The sequence below is a fragment of the Ambystoma mexicanum genome, chromosome 6p, assembly GCF_040938575.1.
Source record: "Ambystoma mexicanum isolate Mex_15411 chromosome 6p, UKY_AmexF1_1, whole genome shotgun sequence".
NCBI classification, from domain to species: Eukaryota; Metazoa; Chordata; class Amphibia; order Caudata; family Ambystomatidae; genus Ambystoma; species Ambystoma mexicanum.
Genome location: NC_090935.1, coordinates 1,528,847,362 through 1,528,866,231, shown reverse-complemented (window position 1 = coordinate 1,528,866,231; position 18,870 = coordinate 1,528,847,362). Strand labels below are relative to the sequence as shown.

The window sequence follows — 18,870 nt, the reverse complement described above, 5'->3', positions numbered from 1 at the left end:
TTTCCGCAGTCTTGGTTTGTATAGTTGGACCTGCGATCCCCGAGGGAACTTGTTTTTCTTTTTGGTTTTGTTTTTGGGCCACGCCACTTTGTGGATGAGGTACTGGTATTATTGGAGAGAATATCGAAAATGCACGTTCCTCTGCTCCCCTCACAGAAGTTTGAAGTGTGGGCAGTGACGGCGGTTCATTGGTGATGTCAATAACATCCTGGGATGTTAGTCTATTTTCAGCCGCAGAGAAGGACCTTTGGGTAGCAGCGGTGGTGGGTGTAGAAAAAGGGGGAGCCCACCTTTTTTGTACGCCCGCCCCGACTTCCATCTGGTTTTCTGTGGGGGCTTCCACAAAGATTTTAGTTCTTTTGGCTGCATCCAGTTGTAGGTTTGCCAGTTTGCCATCGAGGACGGTAATATAGCCTTCTAGGAAAGTCAGTTTTGTGAGCATCCTCGCTTGAATCGAGGTGTGATCTTTTAGTGACTCATTTATCCCCTCGTACAGTTTGGTGAACGGATTTAAAGCTATGGTGACCGCTGACATAATTGAAAGGAAATCCCTCTTGTTTTGCGAAGGAGAATCAGTTTGATGCGCTACTTGCTGCATATGATTTTTCGGATTAGGGTTGGTATTTGACCCTCGTTTAATAGTCTTCTTACTACAGAAGAGGATGTTATCTCTAAGGATTCACGTCTGGTCCGATCCGGATGAGTCAGTTTGTTTTGAGGAACGGATGGTAGGCCGACCTGGGCCAGACGGGAATTGCTGCCTTATGTCAGCTGAGGCTTTGCATAGGGCTTGAGGTGTAGTTTCGAGCAACCGAGCCTTTGTTGGTGCCACAACCTTTTGGACAGAGGAAGTGGTAAGATGTATAGGTTGTGGCAGAGCTGGGGTTGGGCAGCCCGGCAGATCCTTGATTGTCTGCTTTGTTGGATGAGGAGGACTGTGAATCTGGCCAAGTAAGTTTATTTGGTTGTCCTGGACTGGTCTCCCCATAGGAATCGAAGGAGACTTATTATTATGCTTAGTCAAAGAAGTTTGGGCGGCCAAACCCTTTTCGCTTTGTTCTGGGGTTAAGGCTCGGCAGGGCAGGGCGAGAGAGGGGTCCTTCAGAAGTTGCGCCTGCGGCATCTGAATTGGAGAATTTAGTGCCATTTGTGGCTCAGAGGCCTCTTGCGCCTTTAGTTGTTGTTCTACCGCCGGAGACCTTTTTCTAGTTTTTTCTGGAGGATGGCACAATTTGACTGATTCTAGAATTTCCTCGTCGGTAAGGTCCTCTTGACTGTTCTGTGTGTCCGGGGCAAAAGCATGAAAAAAGTCTGTTACTAGACTTGCCACTGAGGGCTTTATGGACTCAGGATTCCATGGTTTTTTTGCGGGTTGGCCAGTTAGTTTAGTTTTACCCGACGCTATACTTATGAAGATTTTTTTTTGCATTTTTTGCTTCTGTGGGGCTTTTCTTGTGAGAGTGCAAGGTTTTCTGGACTCAGATGCCTCCACCTCCTTCCAACGACGTTTTTTGGGATTTGAGGTTTCTGCACATGAAGAGGGGTACGTCTCCATGAGCAGACTAGGGTTCTCTTTAAGTGGTTTCTCAATTTCAGGGTCCGCGCCCCTCCGGTCCACCGGAGAGCGCAGACAAGATTCCTCCCGGAAGTCAGGGGCAGATGTATCAGAGCCCAAGTGAACTTGCGCCTCGATTTGTATCGGGGCGTTTGCGGTGAAGATGTGAGGACATGAGTCAGCTGTCAAGTCGTTGTTTTTCCGCTGCCCCGAAGGAGATGTTACCAAATGGGCGGGGAAGTGCACAGGCGGCGGTTGCTTTGCCGTGGGAGGGGGAGGGGAAACCCTCTCCCCACTGTTCTCACTGCTCGGAGCTTCTACAGAAGCCGCCTCCCTAGCGGCTTCAAGCTCCGCCCCCTGAGTGGGTCCCGATTTGCGGTCGAATTTGGGGCACTTTGCAGACTCCGCCCCCCCGCTCACGGGCCTCGGTCCTCCCTCCGGAGGCGTCCCAGGCTCGGAGCTGTGAAGGGGGAAACCGCGATTGCTGAAGTGACAACGGGAGTCGCTGAGCTACAGGACCCAGGGGTGAGTGAGTAACTTCGGCGCACTGTGAATCATCACGGTGGATTTCTAGGTCCGCCTGACTTCCTCGCACCATTATGGCGGGGGGTTTTCTTGCGGCTGGGTCTTTGTTTTCTTTGTTCTCGGCCCGCCGCCGAAAGGCTTGAGGTTGTAATTGTGTTTGACAATAAGTTGCATCCGGGTTTGAAAGACTCGAAGCACCATGGGGAAGGAGGGGTTGTTTTTGTGCGAGTCGGGGACGTGCACTTCTAAGTAAGCGGCCCTCCTCAAAATCTGTAGAATCTGGCACAGGTACAGAGACAAGGTCCAAAAGAAGTGGAGTTTCGGAGGCGGTCGCCATGACAGCCATGCACAGACTGCCAGAGACTGCACACTCGCAGCCACACTCCGCGGTCCGCTCCGCAGAATGAAGGGTTCTTGTAGGTGCAAGCAGGTAGTAGCACCTCCCACAGGATCAATGGAAACAGTAGAATGACTGCCAGAGACTGCACACTCGCAGCCACACTCCGCGGTCCGCTCCGCGGAATGAAGGGTTCTTGTAGGTGCAAGCAGGTAGTAGCACCTCCCACAGGATCAATGGAAACAGTAGAATGACTGCCAGAGACTGCCACTCGCAGCCACACTCCGCGGTCCGCTCCGCGGAATGAAGGGTTCTTGTAGGTGCAAGCAGGTAGTAGCACCTCCCACAGGATCAATGGAAACAGTAGAATGACTGCCAGAGACTGCACACTCGCAGCCACACTCCGCCAGTAATCCAAATGGCAATGTCCTTCCACGAGCAATCCAAAAGATGAAAATGCTACTCGCAGAAGTGCACGTGAGCCGGCAAATCGTTGAGAAAGGTCCAGCCTGCTTCTTCCACCGTTTTCATAAGTGCAGCTCAGTGTTGCCAGGTCAGAAGGAAAAAATAAGCTGATTGTCCCTCTAAAACAAGCTGACTTCCAACCAAATGAGCTGAAAAAACCAGCACACTTCTAAAACAGTGTGGATAGGTATCGAAGAAAAAAAAACAGTAACGCAAACATACATAAAGATAACAGACATGGTATGCTAGAACAAAATGCATTTATTAAAATTCCATTTTAATTCCAGGAAAATGTGTGTACTTCAATTTCTCATCTGAATGGGACTTCTAAAAGCACATATTTGGCAATCATGCAAACAATTTACGTTAGTAAACTGGAGTGCACATCACCAGGGAATAGCAAAGAATTTCACACATTCTTCTGTGGGGCAGTATCCCGGATGGCCCATGCAACTCGTGAATGGGAGCAATGTGGGAAGTAATGTTGGCCTTGCTAAGGTGAGTCCTCTATACTTGCCCAGGATCACAAACCTCGAGAAAAGGAAATCTAAAGTCGTGCCCACTGCCCTTATCATCGAGGTCACTGGAAGGGATGGAGGAAACACAACTTTACAGAGACCACCTACCCATGGTCAGAGGCGGTGGCTCGGAGTAGGTAACCTGCCAAAAGCCGAATTGGCCACAATCTCTAATACATGCCTTTCAAAATATTGAGTCTTCAAGAAAGGGAAAGCAGCTCATTTGTAATGTGATTCTGGTAACGTAAAATAGGTCAGGACGAATAGCCTCTATGTCCGATTCAAATGAAGATGAGTAGAGGGATTTCTTTATTTGGTATAAGGGTTGGGGCAAAAGCTTCACGTCCCGAGTTGTATCACAGAAGGATGGGGAATTGAGTATCTGCATAGGTCCTAAGCTGTCATGATCAACATTTTGGACATTATTGATGAATTTACACTATGTTGCTCACCATCTTACTCCCCAACATCATCATCATTGTCCTTTTTGTTTTCACTTGTCATTGCTACTGGCTTGTTTTCTATTATTCTGGGTCACCCTACTTCCTTCCAAGATCTCCTTTTCATGACACTATCTGCTTGTCCTTTCTTTCTCTTGTTTCCTCTCTTGCGCCTGTGCCATCACCCTTCTTCCCCATCTGTCCTAGCTCCATTCTTCTCTCTCACCTCTCCCCCGACTCATCCTTATAATTCTGTCTGTTCTCCTTCCTTCTTGCTACAGTTTTCCGTACTTTCTTTCTCGCTATGTCTGCTCTGCTGTCTCCTCTGCATAACTCACTCATCCTATTCTGCCCCTAATTTCTCCTTCCCCACGCCCTCTCATTCAGTCTCTTGGCTGTCGACCAGGCTTGATCTGTTTGTGCTCTTCCTTTCACTTCTAGCCCTCATTGTTTAGCTTTTGCTATGCTGTTCTATCTTAGTTATACTTCCATTCTGCCTGTAATCTCTTCCTGTTTCACCTTCTATTGCTCTTCACCCCATTTTCTGCCTCTTGTCATATACACTCTGAACTTTCTTTCCTCTTTCACCCCTCCTTTCTCATGCATCTCTCACACTGCCTTTCTCTCCACCCCCCCCCACCCCGCCCTATTTCTCTGTCCCTCTCATTTGGATTGTAATTCTCTCCTCTTATGCTGTGTTTCTCTCTGTGTTTCTATCCTTCTTTCCTTTGCACTTGTCTCTAACTCTTCTCACTTCCTGGTGAGATCCCGTTCAGTCTCACACACTTTTCCCCATGCTGTCCCCCTTCCCTCATCTCTCATGTTTTCTCCCTCTCATTCTCTCTTCCTCCTTTAGTGTCTCTCAGCTTTCTTCCTATTACTTTTCTTTCACCCTTTGTTCTTACTCTTGCTTTCTCTTCTCCTTTTTCCCGATTCTTCTGTGCCTCTTCCCCTGCTCTCACACCCCGTCTGCGGTATATCTGATCTTTTATCCAGTTCTGTCACACTTTCTTGCGTGTATGTCTCACTCGCTGCCCTTTTCGTTGACCACCCTTTTTCTCTGCATCCCTGTGTCTTTCATAAGGGACCTATAGCATGGTAAGGAGGTTTTGAAATTCTATGGGTGGAATTAATGTGCAGGAAGGAGTAGATTTAGATTGCATTATTTGACATAAATGTGGACCTTTACTGAAATGGGTGCTTAAAAAAAATGTGAAAATCTGTATCCCTTTGAGCATGCTTCCGTTTATTGGCTGGCAGCCACGACTATCCCAGTCCTGAGATCCTGTTTCTAACAAGATGATTGCTGACAAAAACACAAAGAAAAAAAAAGAAATACACCGTGGATGCACTTCCAGGTGGTTTATTTTGTAAATCTTTCAACTTATCCCCTCCCTCGCATAACAACGATCATGCCACACAGCAAACTGAAAAGCCCCCCCAGATGAGCCAGCCCCCAAAAGGGTTTCCAACTATATTAAATGAAGGTCGAGACCTTTTTGCTATGGTAATGAACCCTGGGGTGGGGACTTTCAGACATCAGTGACAAAACATATGGTTAAGAAGGGCGCACTGTGGATAGGAGAAAGCAATTGCAGCAAGTCCTCAAAAGGCTGCAGGCAGCCGTGTCCTTGCCAGCGTGTGTCATTGCATGACAGTAGCAATCAGCCCCCGATTCAATGTGTGTGAAAAATATGTGAAAGGACAGACGTTAGTTCTGCTTTCATGCATGTTTTTACAGGCAAGCACACAATCAGGGCAAGAAGCGGACAAAACCACAACAAGCGACCTGATAAAATTATAAGGGACTTTGGGGAAAAAAGAAGACCACAATCACTTATAATAAGCGGACATTGCAACACTGGTGCATCTGTGAGAATCGCCTGCTCCAAAGTGCTTCCCAATGGCGCTGACATTGGCGCATGATAAGATCACGGCACCCAGCGTGCGTGCATGCATGGCAGTCTGCGAAGTGTAGTGTTCCTGCAAGAAGGCCGTTGCATAAGGCACCACTGTACCCACCAATCAGGGAAGGGCCTGTGCACCCAGTAGCTAGAGCGAGCGGGGACATGGGACCTGACACCTCATTATGTCCTTTGGTCTCTTCCAGCACCACCTTATTTGCCATTTTTTAACACAAGCCTGAACTGTGCCAGCGTGCATATTTCATTCGTCCTGATGAAGGCTGAGGTGCACAAACTAATGATCACCCCATTAGCCAGAACTCAAGCACACAAGTAGACGTTTTCACGCCCTTTTGGACAAAGTTAACTGTCCAACTTCCTTTTATATAGAGAAATGTATTTCTTCCTTGGGCTTTTCTATAAGGTTTTCAATCGAATGAGACTTTTAAGTGTTTATGTAAAGCGTTTTTATTCATTTTTCTCTATTACCCATTTAGATTCACCTGCTCTGTTTTGTTGTATGTATCACTTTGAATGATTTAGTTTGACACCTTCTGTTCCTTCATAGTTTGTTTTCCTGAATTTAAACAGCTGTCTTTTACTTTTGTAAAAATGTATATGTACTGTTCTTACAACACATTTGCATTGTTATTTAAAAAAGGTCATCTTTATCTGTAGGAGCATAAAATTACAGTACAGGAAGTGGGAAGTGTGGGCTGTTTGGGTGAGGTCAGGCGAGGTGGAGGTGTTGGACCAAGAGATCAGCAGGAGGATTGAAGGAGTGGCAGATGGTGGAGGCATTTTATAGAGAAGGTGAGGTATTGGGTAGTGAGTACTAGTTGTACTGCAGTGTGAGTGTGCTTATAAGCGTGCAAAGTGTTGTTAGAGTAGATAGTGTAAGTAGTGACTGGGGTGGATTGTACAGGGTGAACGAAAATTGTTTGAGTATTGGTAGTTGAAGGGAAGAGTAGTAGGTAAAGGGAGGAGTAGTAATCTGGTCAAAAAGTTTTCCATGAAAGCAAAGCATAACAGATACAATTGAAACACGTACTTCCAGCAGAATTAAAGTGGGAAAAAGAGCAGCAATTTTACATCGCGGAAACCTATTCAATAATTTAAGCATCTGCCTTTGCCCTTCTTTTGAGTGCATGTACAAAGTGTTTTTCTGCAGCCTATGGAGTAGTAGTAGTTGGAGGGAGGAGTGGTATTTGAAGGGTGAAGTTTAAGTGAGATGGAGTAGCATTTGGTGGGAGGAGGAGGAGGAGGAGTTGTTGGATGGAGGAGGTAGTAGTGAAGTGGAGGAGGGTGTAATGGTACTGAAGAGTAAGTAATAACTAAGAGTGGAGACGGGAACCAGAAGGAGTGAGCAAGGTCCAAGGGACAGGAGACTAGTGGGAGAAGTGAATAGAGGTAGGTGGAGTTGAAAGAGAATAAAGGAGAACAGAAAGACACAACTGGGAGGAGAGAGTGAGCAGGTTATTTGCAAGGCACTATTCCTTATCCCTAAAGAGAACTAACCACTGGTTAGAGTAGGGAAAGTTAGGAGGCCCCACAGAGAGAATATAGAGATATGGCCATGGGCCTATTAGGCTAAACACTGTACCTTATTTAGTATTTAGCATACTGGTGGTGAAACAAGCAGCTTATAGCTAGGGGCTGAGGATGTTGTGGCAAAGGAGGAGGTTCTTGGAGATGAGAGAGAGCGGGATAGCCGTAGGGCCTATTAATTGTTCCATATAAACCCTTGAACTGCTTCAGAGATTGGAGTGATTTTTGTGCAATCAGTGACACAAACTGGGAATGCTGCAGCCTACGTACAAGAAGTGGCTATGAACCTGCAATGAAGATTACCAGATCATGATATGGAACCACAATGACCAATTACAGCCAACAATTTCATATCCCATTGGCCATGCATGTAGGATGGAGAAATGGCACCTGTTCTCTCTGAAATGCTAGGTGCTCCAGGCTCTATTCTGCATTTAATAAGAAGTTCATGTGTGAAGAACAAAGGCAGTTCACAGTGTAAATGTTTGCCAAAAAACCTACCTTGCTCCGACATGTGCAAGCACGGAGGAAACAATTATTGGTGTCATAATGATTCTCGTACTGGACCAAACTCGGTAGGCTCTCACAGTATCATTTCAGCAAAGATAATACTGATCACGATTAGTGACCTACTGAAGAATGCTAGATCATTGTTATCTCAAGGTTTGTAGTGTCAACAGTTCATATAACCATATGTTATATAATCTTTTTTCATAAGTTAAAATAAAGTAGCAGTTGCTTAAATGCCATTTTGATAGGTTGTATTTCCTGTGGAACATCCAATTACAAGTAAAAATGAATATGGACCTAATGCAACCTTGGAGATTAAAATCCATCCATAAATACAGTGATATTACATACTTTATTTACTTTGTTGGTGACCAGCTTGATGATATCATAAAACCCACATACACCAGAGAGTGACACATGGAAAATATGAATCTATTGGTAATACACAAGACCAGTCCCACCTCAACACAACTGCCATAAAATTACCAATGCTCACCTACTATCTTGAACAGTTCCTTAACAAGACCTACCCGAGCTGCCCATTCACACCTCCTCTCCATCACCAGATTTTAAGCAAAAAAAAAAAGCAGGGGGCAGTAGCTTCCCAGTGGTGTCAGCTAAACACTGGAACACATTCCTGCTCTCCATAAGATCTGATCCATCCTTCTGGTCCTTCCGCAAAAGTCTCAAAACATGGCTGTTCATGCATGATCCTTGAATCACGGGCCACCACCAGGCACGGCTGTGCACGTAATAATCATCTGTGTTTTGTAAACAATAGCTCTCCGGTCTGGGTCTTGCTCCCATCCACCTAGCAAGCCAACTCTGGGGTTATCAACATCACTGTTTTTTTCTTTGTCTTCTATTTAATCAGCGCCCAGATGCCTACAGGTTTGGAGCACTCCACAAATGTCAAATAATTAAATACATTCTTACTCTAACATTGGCAAACGATATTTGCATGGATTGTAACTCCTGAATATGAAATTGTTTCTTAAGCATACATTTTTAACGTATTCTTCCATCTATATAATAAGTAGGATGAGCAAAATTGTGAAAGTTGCACTGTTTGGAATGCCCATTAGAGCATGCCATGACTTGATATTCTGTGTTGTGCCCTTGCTTTTGTAGACCAGCCTTGTGTTGTATAAATAGCACTTTTAAACATCTGCTAGCAAGTGAGGTCATGCCCAAACAAAAGGCTGAAAGTAAGCCCTTGAATGCCATTGTGATTGTCCATCTAAATAAGCATATTTTCACAAATAATTGTTGTGTGGTTGTCATACCATTCTAACTGATGCAATTAAATCCACACTTTTGACAAGTGATACAATTTCTCGATTCCCTGTATTTTCATAGCAATGCTCTCCATTGACCTCGGTTTTCCTCTTGTCAATTTGGTGTGATGTCATGAATGCCTTCGAGTGCAAAAACTCTGACAACACTACCACACAATGAAGGCAAGTGAAAAGTGCAAAAAGTAAAGGGGCAGGTCATGTATGAGCTTAGCTCATTTGACGTTTCTCAAGACATGTGATATTACAAACCCCCTGCATCCTTTGTTCCTATGGAGATTTCTTCGGGTCAATCGTGAGATTTCAGTACATATTCTCTTCCTTGCTGCACAATATTTTCAAGTCTAGCAAATGTTGTATGCGTGCAACGTGCTCTGCTATTTCTATATTGATTGCTTGAAGTATCTTAGTCACACTACCAGGCTTTCTGTGACTGATGGAGTATGTTTGACAATGTTCCCAGGCTGTGTTAGATAATGTCCTTTATTACCTAAGTGTACGACAAGGAAATAGCCTTCCTTTGTTATTAATGGTGATAAAAAGAGATCGCCATTTCAATTTTCATGCCAGACGACTTTTGATTGGTTAATTATTCATAACTCTGGGTAAGTAATGCCCTGATATCTAGCTGATCCTTACGTAATGGGATAAGGGGAGTGTGAAAGACCTGCTCAAATACCAAACTACTAATAATGTACTTTACCACTTCAGTTTGTACTATACTCCCCGTGTATTTAGAGAAAGTGACGTACATGAACATCGAGAAGATTGAGGACATCTTTGAGGGGTGGAGAGGTAGTTAGCCAGAGATTATACTGACTCTAAATATGTACATGTCTTGGGCAACACAGCCCAGAGGAGCGCTTTTCTAGTCCATACTCCTTGCCCAGCTGACCTGGGTTTTGACCTCAGTTGTGTCTGACTGACCTTATAGTAATATATCGCTCCATTAGATATGTCCAAGGCTAGCTACCCCTCCAAAGACCAGAAAGCATGGATCCTTGCGCCGTCTTGAAGAACACATTCTTCAGAGCCTTTTTACATATGTTGTTGATGCTAGAAATATTAGTCTTCTCTGGGTGAATCTAAGTTTCGCTCATAGAGCAAGACTCCTCAACATGTTGGGGACGTTCTGCACTTTGATAAAAGAACAAATGGATCCAGCTTGAGTCCTAGCTCATACATACATACATACATGCTCATAGAATTCCAGTGCTACGTTTCACCATCCGACTCCGTGTTCAATAGGAACTTTGCTGCCGGATGACACATGTTTGGTAGTACCCCATTGCGCGTGGTGAGTGCAGCTATCTGTAATACATAAAACAATAGGTGTTTCTCTAACTGGAGCAAACCCACCCATGTGTTCCAGCTGCTGCCAATGAAAACACCTAACAGGACCATGAATGACTGGCATTTAAAGGGCCACATTGTGTTGCAGGCAACTGAGTTCTCATGAGAAGTCTGGGCTATTGATGAATACTTTGGCTTGGAGATTGATGAATCCCAAAACGTATCTGATCAAATGTATATTTGCTGGGTGGAAGGTGACTCAGCCAACCTCATAGACACGTTCTACAGAAAATGATCAAAAGTGCAATAGCTTGCTGTAAGGACTACAACCCATTCATTGTATTGTGTCTCGGCCCTCCGTGTAGTGCAAGTGGATACAATACATTTGCATATCCATCTGATCTCTCCTAAAAGGGCAGTCTGGCCTCAAAAAGCCGGGCAAATCTCCTCTAAGCAAGAGTACCCACCCAGTCAGTCAGTGTGTCTCCTTTTGGTGTCATCAGTGAGGTGCAGCTCCCCTAGACACAGAGAGAATAGGGCCAACTTCTGGCTTCAGCTGCACACTTAGGGTGAACTGCAAAGTGATTTAGAATTAGCCAACAACGTGATATGTCCCCTACTGAGAATGCACAATGGCTAAAATAGCCTTTTCTGTGAGCTGCAACCCACCCAGGAAGGTCTCAGCTCTCTGGCCCACTGGGGGAGAAGGTCTCAATCGTGTCTCAGCTCTCTGCCCCAGCGGGGGCGAATATCAATTTGCGTGGCGGTCTGATTCCGTCCCAAAAGGCAGTGCACGCTGAACTTGCAGAAAATGTAACTTCAAAATTACCAACCACAGCCGCAGACACACGCTTCTGCCTCATTGGGCACCATCGGTGCCTCTATAAAAGAGTGAAAACTGAATGAGAACTGCAAGGCATTGGTGTAGTGCCAAGCCGCCTTGCAAGACATTGTGTTGTGTTGCTACCAAGAATGCACTGTGGAAAGCAAACTAAGACCCCGGTTATCGTGTACCAGAAAGAAGGATGTCCTTCAGACGACACTCATGGTTAAATAACATATGCCAAGTTTATCCATCTAATATTAACAGTCAAAACATTTTCGAGTTGACCAATTCAGAAATCTGAAACCACGCTAGTTCCCATTCCTTGAGTGAGATGGATGTGCTGAGGGGATGTTTTGCATCATGGAGTGTAAAAGGTTCACATGCTTTGCATTAGTCTGCCATCTAGTGGCTCCATTAGAATTTGATAGTCAAGGTGTGAGTAGCAAGCAGCCTTAGGGAGTAGGCAGAAGGAGTTTCTTGAAGCAAACCCAAATAATGTAATTGTGAATTCCAGAAGCTTCCTGGAATCGATTCCAAAGTATTATTATTTTATCCGTCATCATATTCATTGCCAAATTTAATTTTGACATGTTTTATTTCCTGTAGAACATCCAATTAAAAGTAGAAGTGAATATGGACGCAATGAGACTGTAGAGATTAATATCTATCTGTCCATAAATACAGAGATATTACATATTTCATTTACTTTGATGGTGGCCAGCTTGATGATGTCATCAATCCGGTTTAGATCTACTTGATCGAAAATATTTCACCTTTTTCTTTTTGACTGAAATCATTTTGGTCGTTTTACCCCCACTTTTAACTTTTCCCTTACCCCACCCCATATATATATATTTTATTTAATTGACCCAAATTTCCCCTAAAAAAATTGAAAAGGTCAAATAATTTTCGATCAAGAATGCCAATACATCAATCCTACATGTGATGCACAATAAAATGAGGCATGGACAGTGGAGTAACTTTGCTGAAAATGTTGGGGGAGACAGGACATCTGAAGAAAAGGGGCCACATCCAAATGAATGGGGACAAAATGGTGTGCCATGAAAGTTGGGGGGAGGGGGACAAACACCCCTGTCCCCCCTAAAATTACGCCCATGGACATGGAACATCTTATTCTAATGGAAACAGCCCTGCCACCAGTGGCCGCAGCACAGCTCTGCATCGGCTCTGTCCGACGCCTATACACCATACATGCTGCACATGACATCTGGGTCAGTATGTATACCGGTGGCACACGACATGATCTCAGTTCCTTTTTTCCACGTATTTTGTAAACTGATTGGAATAGGCTCATCAAGCATACCCACTTTTTCAAAATACGCCATGCCTACTCTCTCCAAGGTCTAAGGCTTTAAGCCATGTGCGGTCTGCGCCTAGCAAATCTCTGATTCACACTGGATTTGTTTATATTACTTGGGCGAGGAGCAAGACACCCAGGATTGTGGCCCATGCCACTCCATGCACCTGAAGGCCCTCTGGGAGAGGACAATGAAGATCTTCACTTTCGTCAACAAGGTTAAGGGTGAGGTTCTTTGGTCTCAGTTGCATGGCACAGAACGTTGCCTGAGGAACAAGCAGCTCCGCGCAAGGAAAATTACAAGCAGCAGCATCGGAAGAGGTTCCACTCCTCACACTGACATTAGTAAAAGAAGGAAGAAGAATCACTGCTCCTGGGAATCGTTCGGCACAGGTACCCTTTCCTACCTATTCCTCCACGCCGGAAGTAATGAGAGAACTTCCACCTGAAGATGTTGGACAGCTTCACAAAGGCATCATCAGCTCTGATTATGGTGCTCGGGGTCCCAACAGGTCTTCTACTACCGGCAGGGTACCATCTGAGGACCACTCCTGCATGCCTAAGGGCTTGGGCCTGGACCAGATGGAGATGAGGCCTATCGGCACTGACAGGCCCCGCCATCAGGAGTATGTTCCACTCCCTACGGAGGCCTTCATGTCAAGGTTGTAGGACATCTATGATGAGAAGGGCGACCAGGTCCCTTTTGGCCTTGAATCTATGCTTGCTAAGGAGATGAGGGATTTCCCAGAAAAATTCTCCAGGGAAGTTGAGGATGTGCTGGGCCTGGCAGAGGACCTTAACACCTTCCCTGAGATAGAATTTTTGCCAGCTCCCACCCCAGGAAAGCATCATGCCACTTTCCAGTGCTTGATGGATAAGGTGGAAAGTACTTTGCGGCTATCTGTTCCATCCACGTCCAAGGTTCAGTTTGAACTTTGCGATATTCTGGGCGATGTCCCTAAAAAAGAGACGCTCCTGCCCTTCAATGTGGCAGTGGAAGCCCCCATATTGGAGGTGTGGGAGGGACTTGCCTGAGTTCCGGCAGTGGTAAGGGATATGGTGAGGAAGCACCATCCCGCTCTGTTGAATTTGCCTTTCTTTCCTCATATGCCTCGCCTGAGAGCTTGGTAGCTCAGGCCACGATGGTTAGCCTAAAGGCTTCTACCTTCCCATCACTTCTAACTGACAAGAGAAGTAAGAGGCTTAACGCATGGGGCAAGAAGGTGTTTGCATCGAGCAGTCTTGCACTAAGGGCTGTGAATGCCTCTTGCGCCATGGCAAAGTTCAATTTTGGCCTTTGGATTGCAGTGGCCAATGTGGCTGACTACATCCCACAAGAAGAGATCCTGCAGTCAGACTGGACACAACTGACTGGAGCACTGTGGTCAGGCGCCATGCGTGCCTGAGGATGTCTGGGTTTATTGCCGATGTCTAGACCAGGCTATTAGATATGTCATTCGATAGCCATAACCTTTTTGGACCCAAGAGTGAAAACGCCCTCCAGCAAGTCCAGTCATCCAAGGAGACTGCTACGTCATTGGAGCAAATAGTACAATATCCATCCGCACAGCCAGCGTCCCAGGGCAGGGATTTTTGGTCCCTCTTTCTTCCTTTGCCCCGAGGATCGTGGTCAGCCTGTCCCGAGAATAGGGCAAGGCAGGCACTTCCCAAGAAGCAGAGGAAGGGGTGCCCAGCGACAGAGCATTGCAGTGGATGCTGTCTTTGCTGCGCCCCAGGGCTCAGCGATGGGATTCGCCATTGATCACCGGTGAGGGATGGGGGAAGGCTTTCCTTCTTCAGGGGTTTGACTTGGCAGCATCTAGCCCTAACCTCCCTTACAGCCTACCATGCAAGCACACTGGGAGCTCTGAGGCGTATATCCTCCTGGGCATATCAGGACATAGCCAGGTGCTCTTTATTATAGATTTTGGGTCTTCCAGGAGTCAAAAAGTCTAGGACGAAAAGCAGAACAGCCAAACCGATTGTACCAGGAGCAAAGAAAGAAGCCTGGTAACTCACACTTGCAGACTGTGTGTGACTGAGAATTGACAATAACGTCTTGTGATGGACCCCGGACTGAAAGACTTTCTTTTGGACCCGTAGACCTTTTTTGTTGGGACAAGAGACTTTGGTTGTTGTTACTTTTGTGTTAACCTCGGGGGCTTTGTGAGTTCACATTGCAAGCCTACAGACTTAACTGGTAAAAAGAGAAGGCAATAATATTTTCGCTAGTGGAAGCAAAGATGCATACTGGAAGAAAAAACAAAACCTTGATGCATAAGCCAAGGGAAGTCACCCTGAATTAGAGATTCCAAGAACTGGCTAAGACCCAAAGCAACCTCACCTCATTGAGTATTCCTATTGGTTGCAGAAGGAAAGCCCTGGGGATCAGGAAAGGGGCTGTATTATATGTCCGTCACTAAATATCCATTTACGTTCACTTCTCGTGTCTATGTGAAGCGTGATCCTGCTTAGCTTTGTGGAAGTATGTGTTTACTGATGGTTTATTAATAACAAACAAGTAGAGTGAGCATGTCCTTGAATGAACTGGCTAAACATTTTTTTTTAATCTGTACTCTTGGCTGCTCGCTCATCCCCCACCCTAGTGAGTGTTCTGAACATTAGTCCACCAGTGCTCTAGGTGTGCCACGCTCCTGAATGTGGAACCACAACCAACATATCGTAATACTGCTCGATCTGGCATATATTGGGGCAAACATAGTTGTGATATGCAGTTACCTGCGATAAAATAGAGCAATAGCCAAATGTCTCTCACGAAAACAGAATGTTTGTCCGTCTGCCCGGAATTTGCATTGACTTAGAAAAGTAAAGATGTAACCATGAAAATGATCTTGAGTGCTCCCACCTAATCCTGGCAAGCCCACAGGAAGTTGCTACTAGTGCTCAGGGGGTTATACAGGTTGGCTGATAAGTAGGGCCTTTTGTGTTACAGTGGGTAGACTTATGGGTAGATTGGAGCAGTCTGCCTCCATGCACAGTCAGTTTCAACGCACCCCCCCCCCTTCCTTAGCAGCATTGGTAGAAACGGAGGTGACCACACGCTCTCAGGCTTCTGTTTCTAGGGGTGATCAGTTGGCGGGCCTTCTTGTTGAGTAAAACGAAGTGGCATATTTGTTTTGTCGTCTGTGGTAATCACATCCCTCTAACTGAAGTTTCTGATCCTTTTTTCTTATTTGATAGAGTGGGCGTGGCTTATATCTCAATACGAATAAATATGGAAAGCACATCTCAGACTGTCATCGAAGAGATCTTGCAGCAGCTGGGCCGCCAGGTAATCCATTCACCTTGCGGGGAATTTGTGTTGCTGGGGGGTTCAAATATTTCTTGTTAAGAGGTTTTCCTTTTGTTGAACAGTGGTAATATATAGTGGTGTATTATTTGTCAGGCAACTGTGTTCTGACCATGCATGTACGGTATTAATGGCTAGGCTATGTACCAGTAATCGTCACTACTGTCCTCATCACAGTCCTGCAGCAGTGAGGAGGGCACGGCCTGGACAAGGGGGCAATGAGGTAATGAGCAGGAGGAATTATAGAACTTGGAGATGCCAAAATGGCATGGCCCGGAAGACAACCGTGCAGCTTTTCGGCAACACTTGTCTTGCCTGAGCAGAGTTCTGGCAAAACATGGCTTGCTGCCCTGTGGCCCGACCCAGGGGCTTGCCCACGACACTCCTAGAATGAGAGGGTTCCCCCGGTACGTTTTTCCCATTTCCAGCACTGGGTGCCATGATGTGTTGCTTTTGCCGTCCAATTGCTGGATTCAGATTGTTTCTATCCTGAGCCGCCTGTGGGCAGTGTGCAGTTAGAGTTGTAGAAGCCCTGTTTCCTGTTCCATTTCAGTTGCACGGAGGGCGGGGGGAGGAGGGATCACATCTGCTGTCTGACGCTTGTTACCTTACATTAATCTTTGGGATTGGAGGCATGGGTGCCTGCAGCTATGAAGCAAGGCCATTCGACACAGTGATAGTTAAAGGACTTACATTCCTGACCACGTGCCACTTGTGTGCCGGCACCCGTGTCCTTCCTCTGAAATAATAATCCACAGCTCAGTGAATAGGTGCCCCCTCGGAGGCTACCCACTCTGATCCGTGTGACAGGCGACACACACCAATCCCTCTCTGGGCCTCATTCCGAGATTGGAGGTAGTCATGGCGCTATTAGCGCCATGACTGCCTCCAATAACGGTACCAAGTCCGCCCTGGTTCAATGGGAACTTACCAGTCTATTCCGACCTTTGCGGGACCGGCAAATCCCCATTGAAAATGGCAATCCCCATTCCCATTTGAGCCCCGATAGGGCTCAGTGGGAATGGGGAGGGTGCAAATAACGGCCCGGCGCATGCCAAGGCCGTTATTTGCGCCCTGGTCCCCCAACGGGAACCGTAAGGTACGTTTGGTCTGACCAAACGTACCTTACGGGTCCCGTTGGGGGACCTCGGAATAGGGCGCAAAGGGATTACCGTCACCGGTGTCCTTACCGGTGCCCGGTATCCCTCTGTGGCCAGGTCGGAATGAGGCCCCCTGTCTTAAACTGCATGTTACGGCAATGCTCCTTGCTCTCGTCCTGTTCCATGTTTGTTGTTTTGTTATCCAGCCGTTTCATGTTTCGGTTGCAGGAAATTGGCGCCATCCCATTTCGAGCAAAGACCTGCGTAAAGGTGTGAATGTTTATGGTGGTGCCTATGTGTTTCCATTAGAAACTATGCATTGCCCCTTTTCTTCTTATTGCAATCACTCATTTCTTCCTTCCACGCCTGCTTCTGCGAAAATAAATACATGTGCAGATGGATGATGGATGCAAGGGGGCTGCTTGCCACAAAGGTCACGATTTTCATACTGTGTTTGTGCAATACATGTGTGCGTGTAATTGTTGCCTAACGACAAATGTGCCATGAAATACAAGCCTTGCTTGAAACCCTGTCTGCATGTGCTCACCTTTTCTGGGAGGGAGATGTGGCAAGTGGCGAGGGGGAGTGATTCCCGCCTGCGTGGCCCCTGATTGAACATGTTTACAGCCAATCAGCGGCGTGGGCGCCTGCACCCCGACGGCCTAAGAGTACAAGTCGCCTTTCTTGAGACAGGTGCGCAAGATGGAACGCGTGTGATGTGTGGCCTGGGATGCTTTGAAAGCACAAAATGAACATAGTTCAACTCTTACAAATGCAGTTTGGGCAGTGGTCGAAGTGCACAAAAATAAGTAGTGGGACTATGTTCCCTGCTGGCCTGTCCCGCTCCCCAAAAACCCCAATCGCCAAGACCCCTCCCACGCGCCATACAAACCTCTAAACAAATGCAGCTGCTCTTTAAAGAAACATTCGGTGCAGTGCAAGCTTCATCTGCTTCCTACACTTTTATTTTGAAACAAAACCATTCTGGAACAGGTTAATTTTAAAGTAAATGTATAGGAACAGTAGCATGTAATTTTAAAAAAAAGTAGTGGAGCACCGCTCCTAACCACTCCCCCCCACTTCGACCCCCATAGTTTGGGGGACAATTTAACGGGACAATTTGACGGTGCTCCTACAAGCAGCGACGTTGCTGTAGAATGGTGCTTTTTAAAGTGCCAACAATTGATAGATCAAGTAGGTTTTATAAAATGCAAGGGCATTTGCCAGACGTTTGCCATCTGTTTTCTCTTGGGGTGATTCGGCCCAGTGGGATTTCTTATAAGGCCCCCATCATGCAGCGCACCTTGTGGCAGTAGTCACGCTCTTAGGCAGGGTCTGCCTAGCGTACCTCCTTCTTCTGCTGCCAAATGCCTGCTGGCGCTCTGTACTTGGCACAATCTTTATTGTGTAAGCGCCCAACAAGCAAACATTAAATATAAATAAAAAAAGCAGCATTAATCTTTTCAACTGCACGCAAAGATTTGATTGGCCCTTCTATTAGGGTTTCGATTGGCCCAATCCATTGCTCCTGTTTTGCCAAGGATCAGCTGGTCGTTAATAGTTTGCTCTCAGCCCACACCTTCCATTTCCAGAGACTTTATGAACAGCCAATACAAAGGGCAAACTATATAAAACCTGTAAACACAGCTTTAGAACAAAAGAACTTTCCACAACAAATTCAAATTGCGTGCATGTATTAAAAAAATGGATGCTTGCAATCAACCAAGAATGCAGGAAGTATTGAACAGTTTTTGATAACCTCCTTCAACCCCAAAACATGGATTCGTAGGGCATCCAATTCTGGGCAATGCTGCAGTGCCTCACAAGGCGAGGCAGTGTAACTGCTGTTACCATCAGCAGGCCCAGAGAGGGGCAGCCCAACCTCTCCCCCTCTCTGCTCCTCTCCTCCCCCCAAGTCGAAGAGAC

The 18,870-nt window shown here is 46.1% G+C and overlaps 1 protein-coding gene across 3 annotated transcripts in view; it reads left to right on the top strand.

Moving 5' to 3' along the window:
- The window catches only part of DGKQ (diacylglycerol kinase theta), a 1,656,676-nt gene that overhangs the window by 1,145,545 nt on the left and 492,261 nt on the right, over positions 1–18,870 (top strand). For all 3 annotated transcript variants that reach the window (XM_069626394.1, XM_069626396.1, XM_069626395.1), the window contains one exon: positions 15,736–15,826. In XM_069626394.1, coding sequence (XP_069482495.1) covers positions 15,736–15,826 — 91 coding nt within the window. The remainder of the gene's footprint in view (positions 1–15,735; positions 15,827–18,870) is intronic.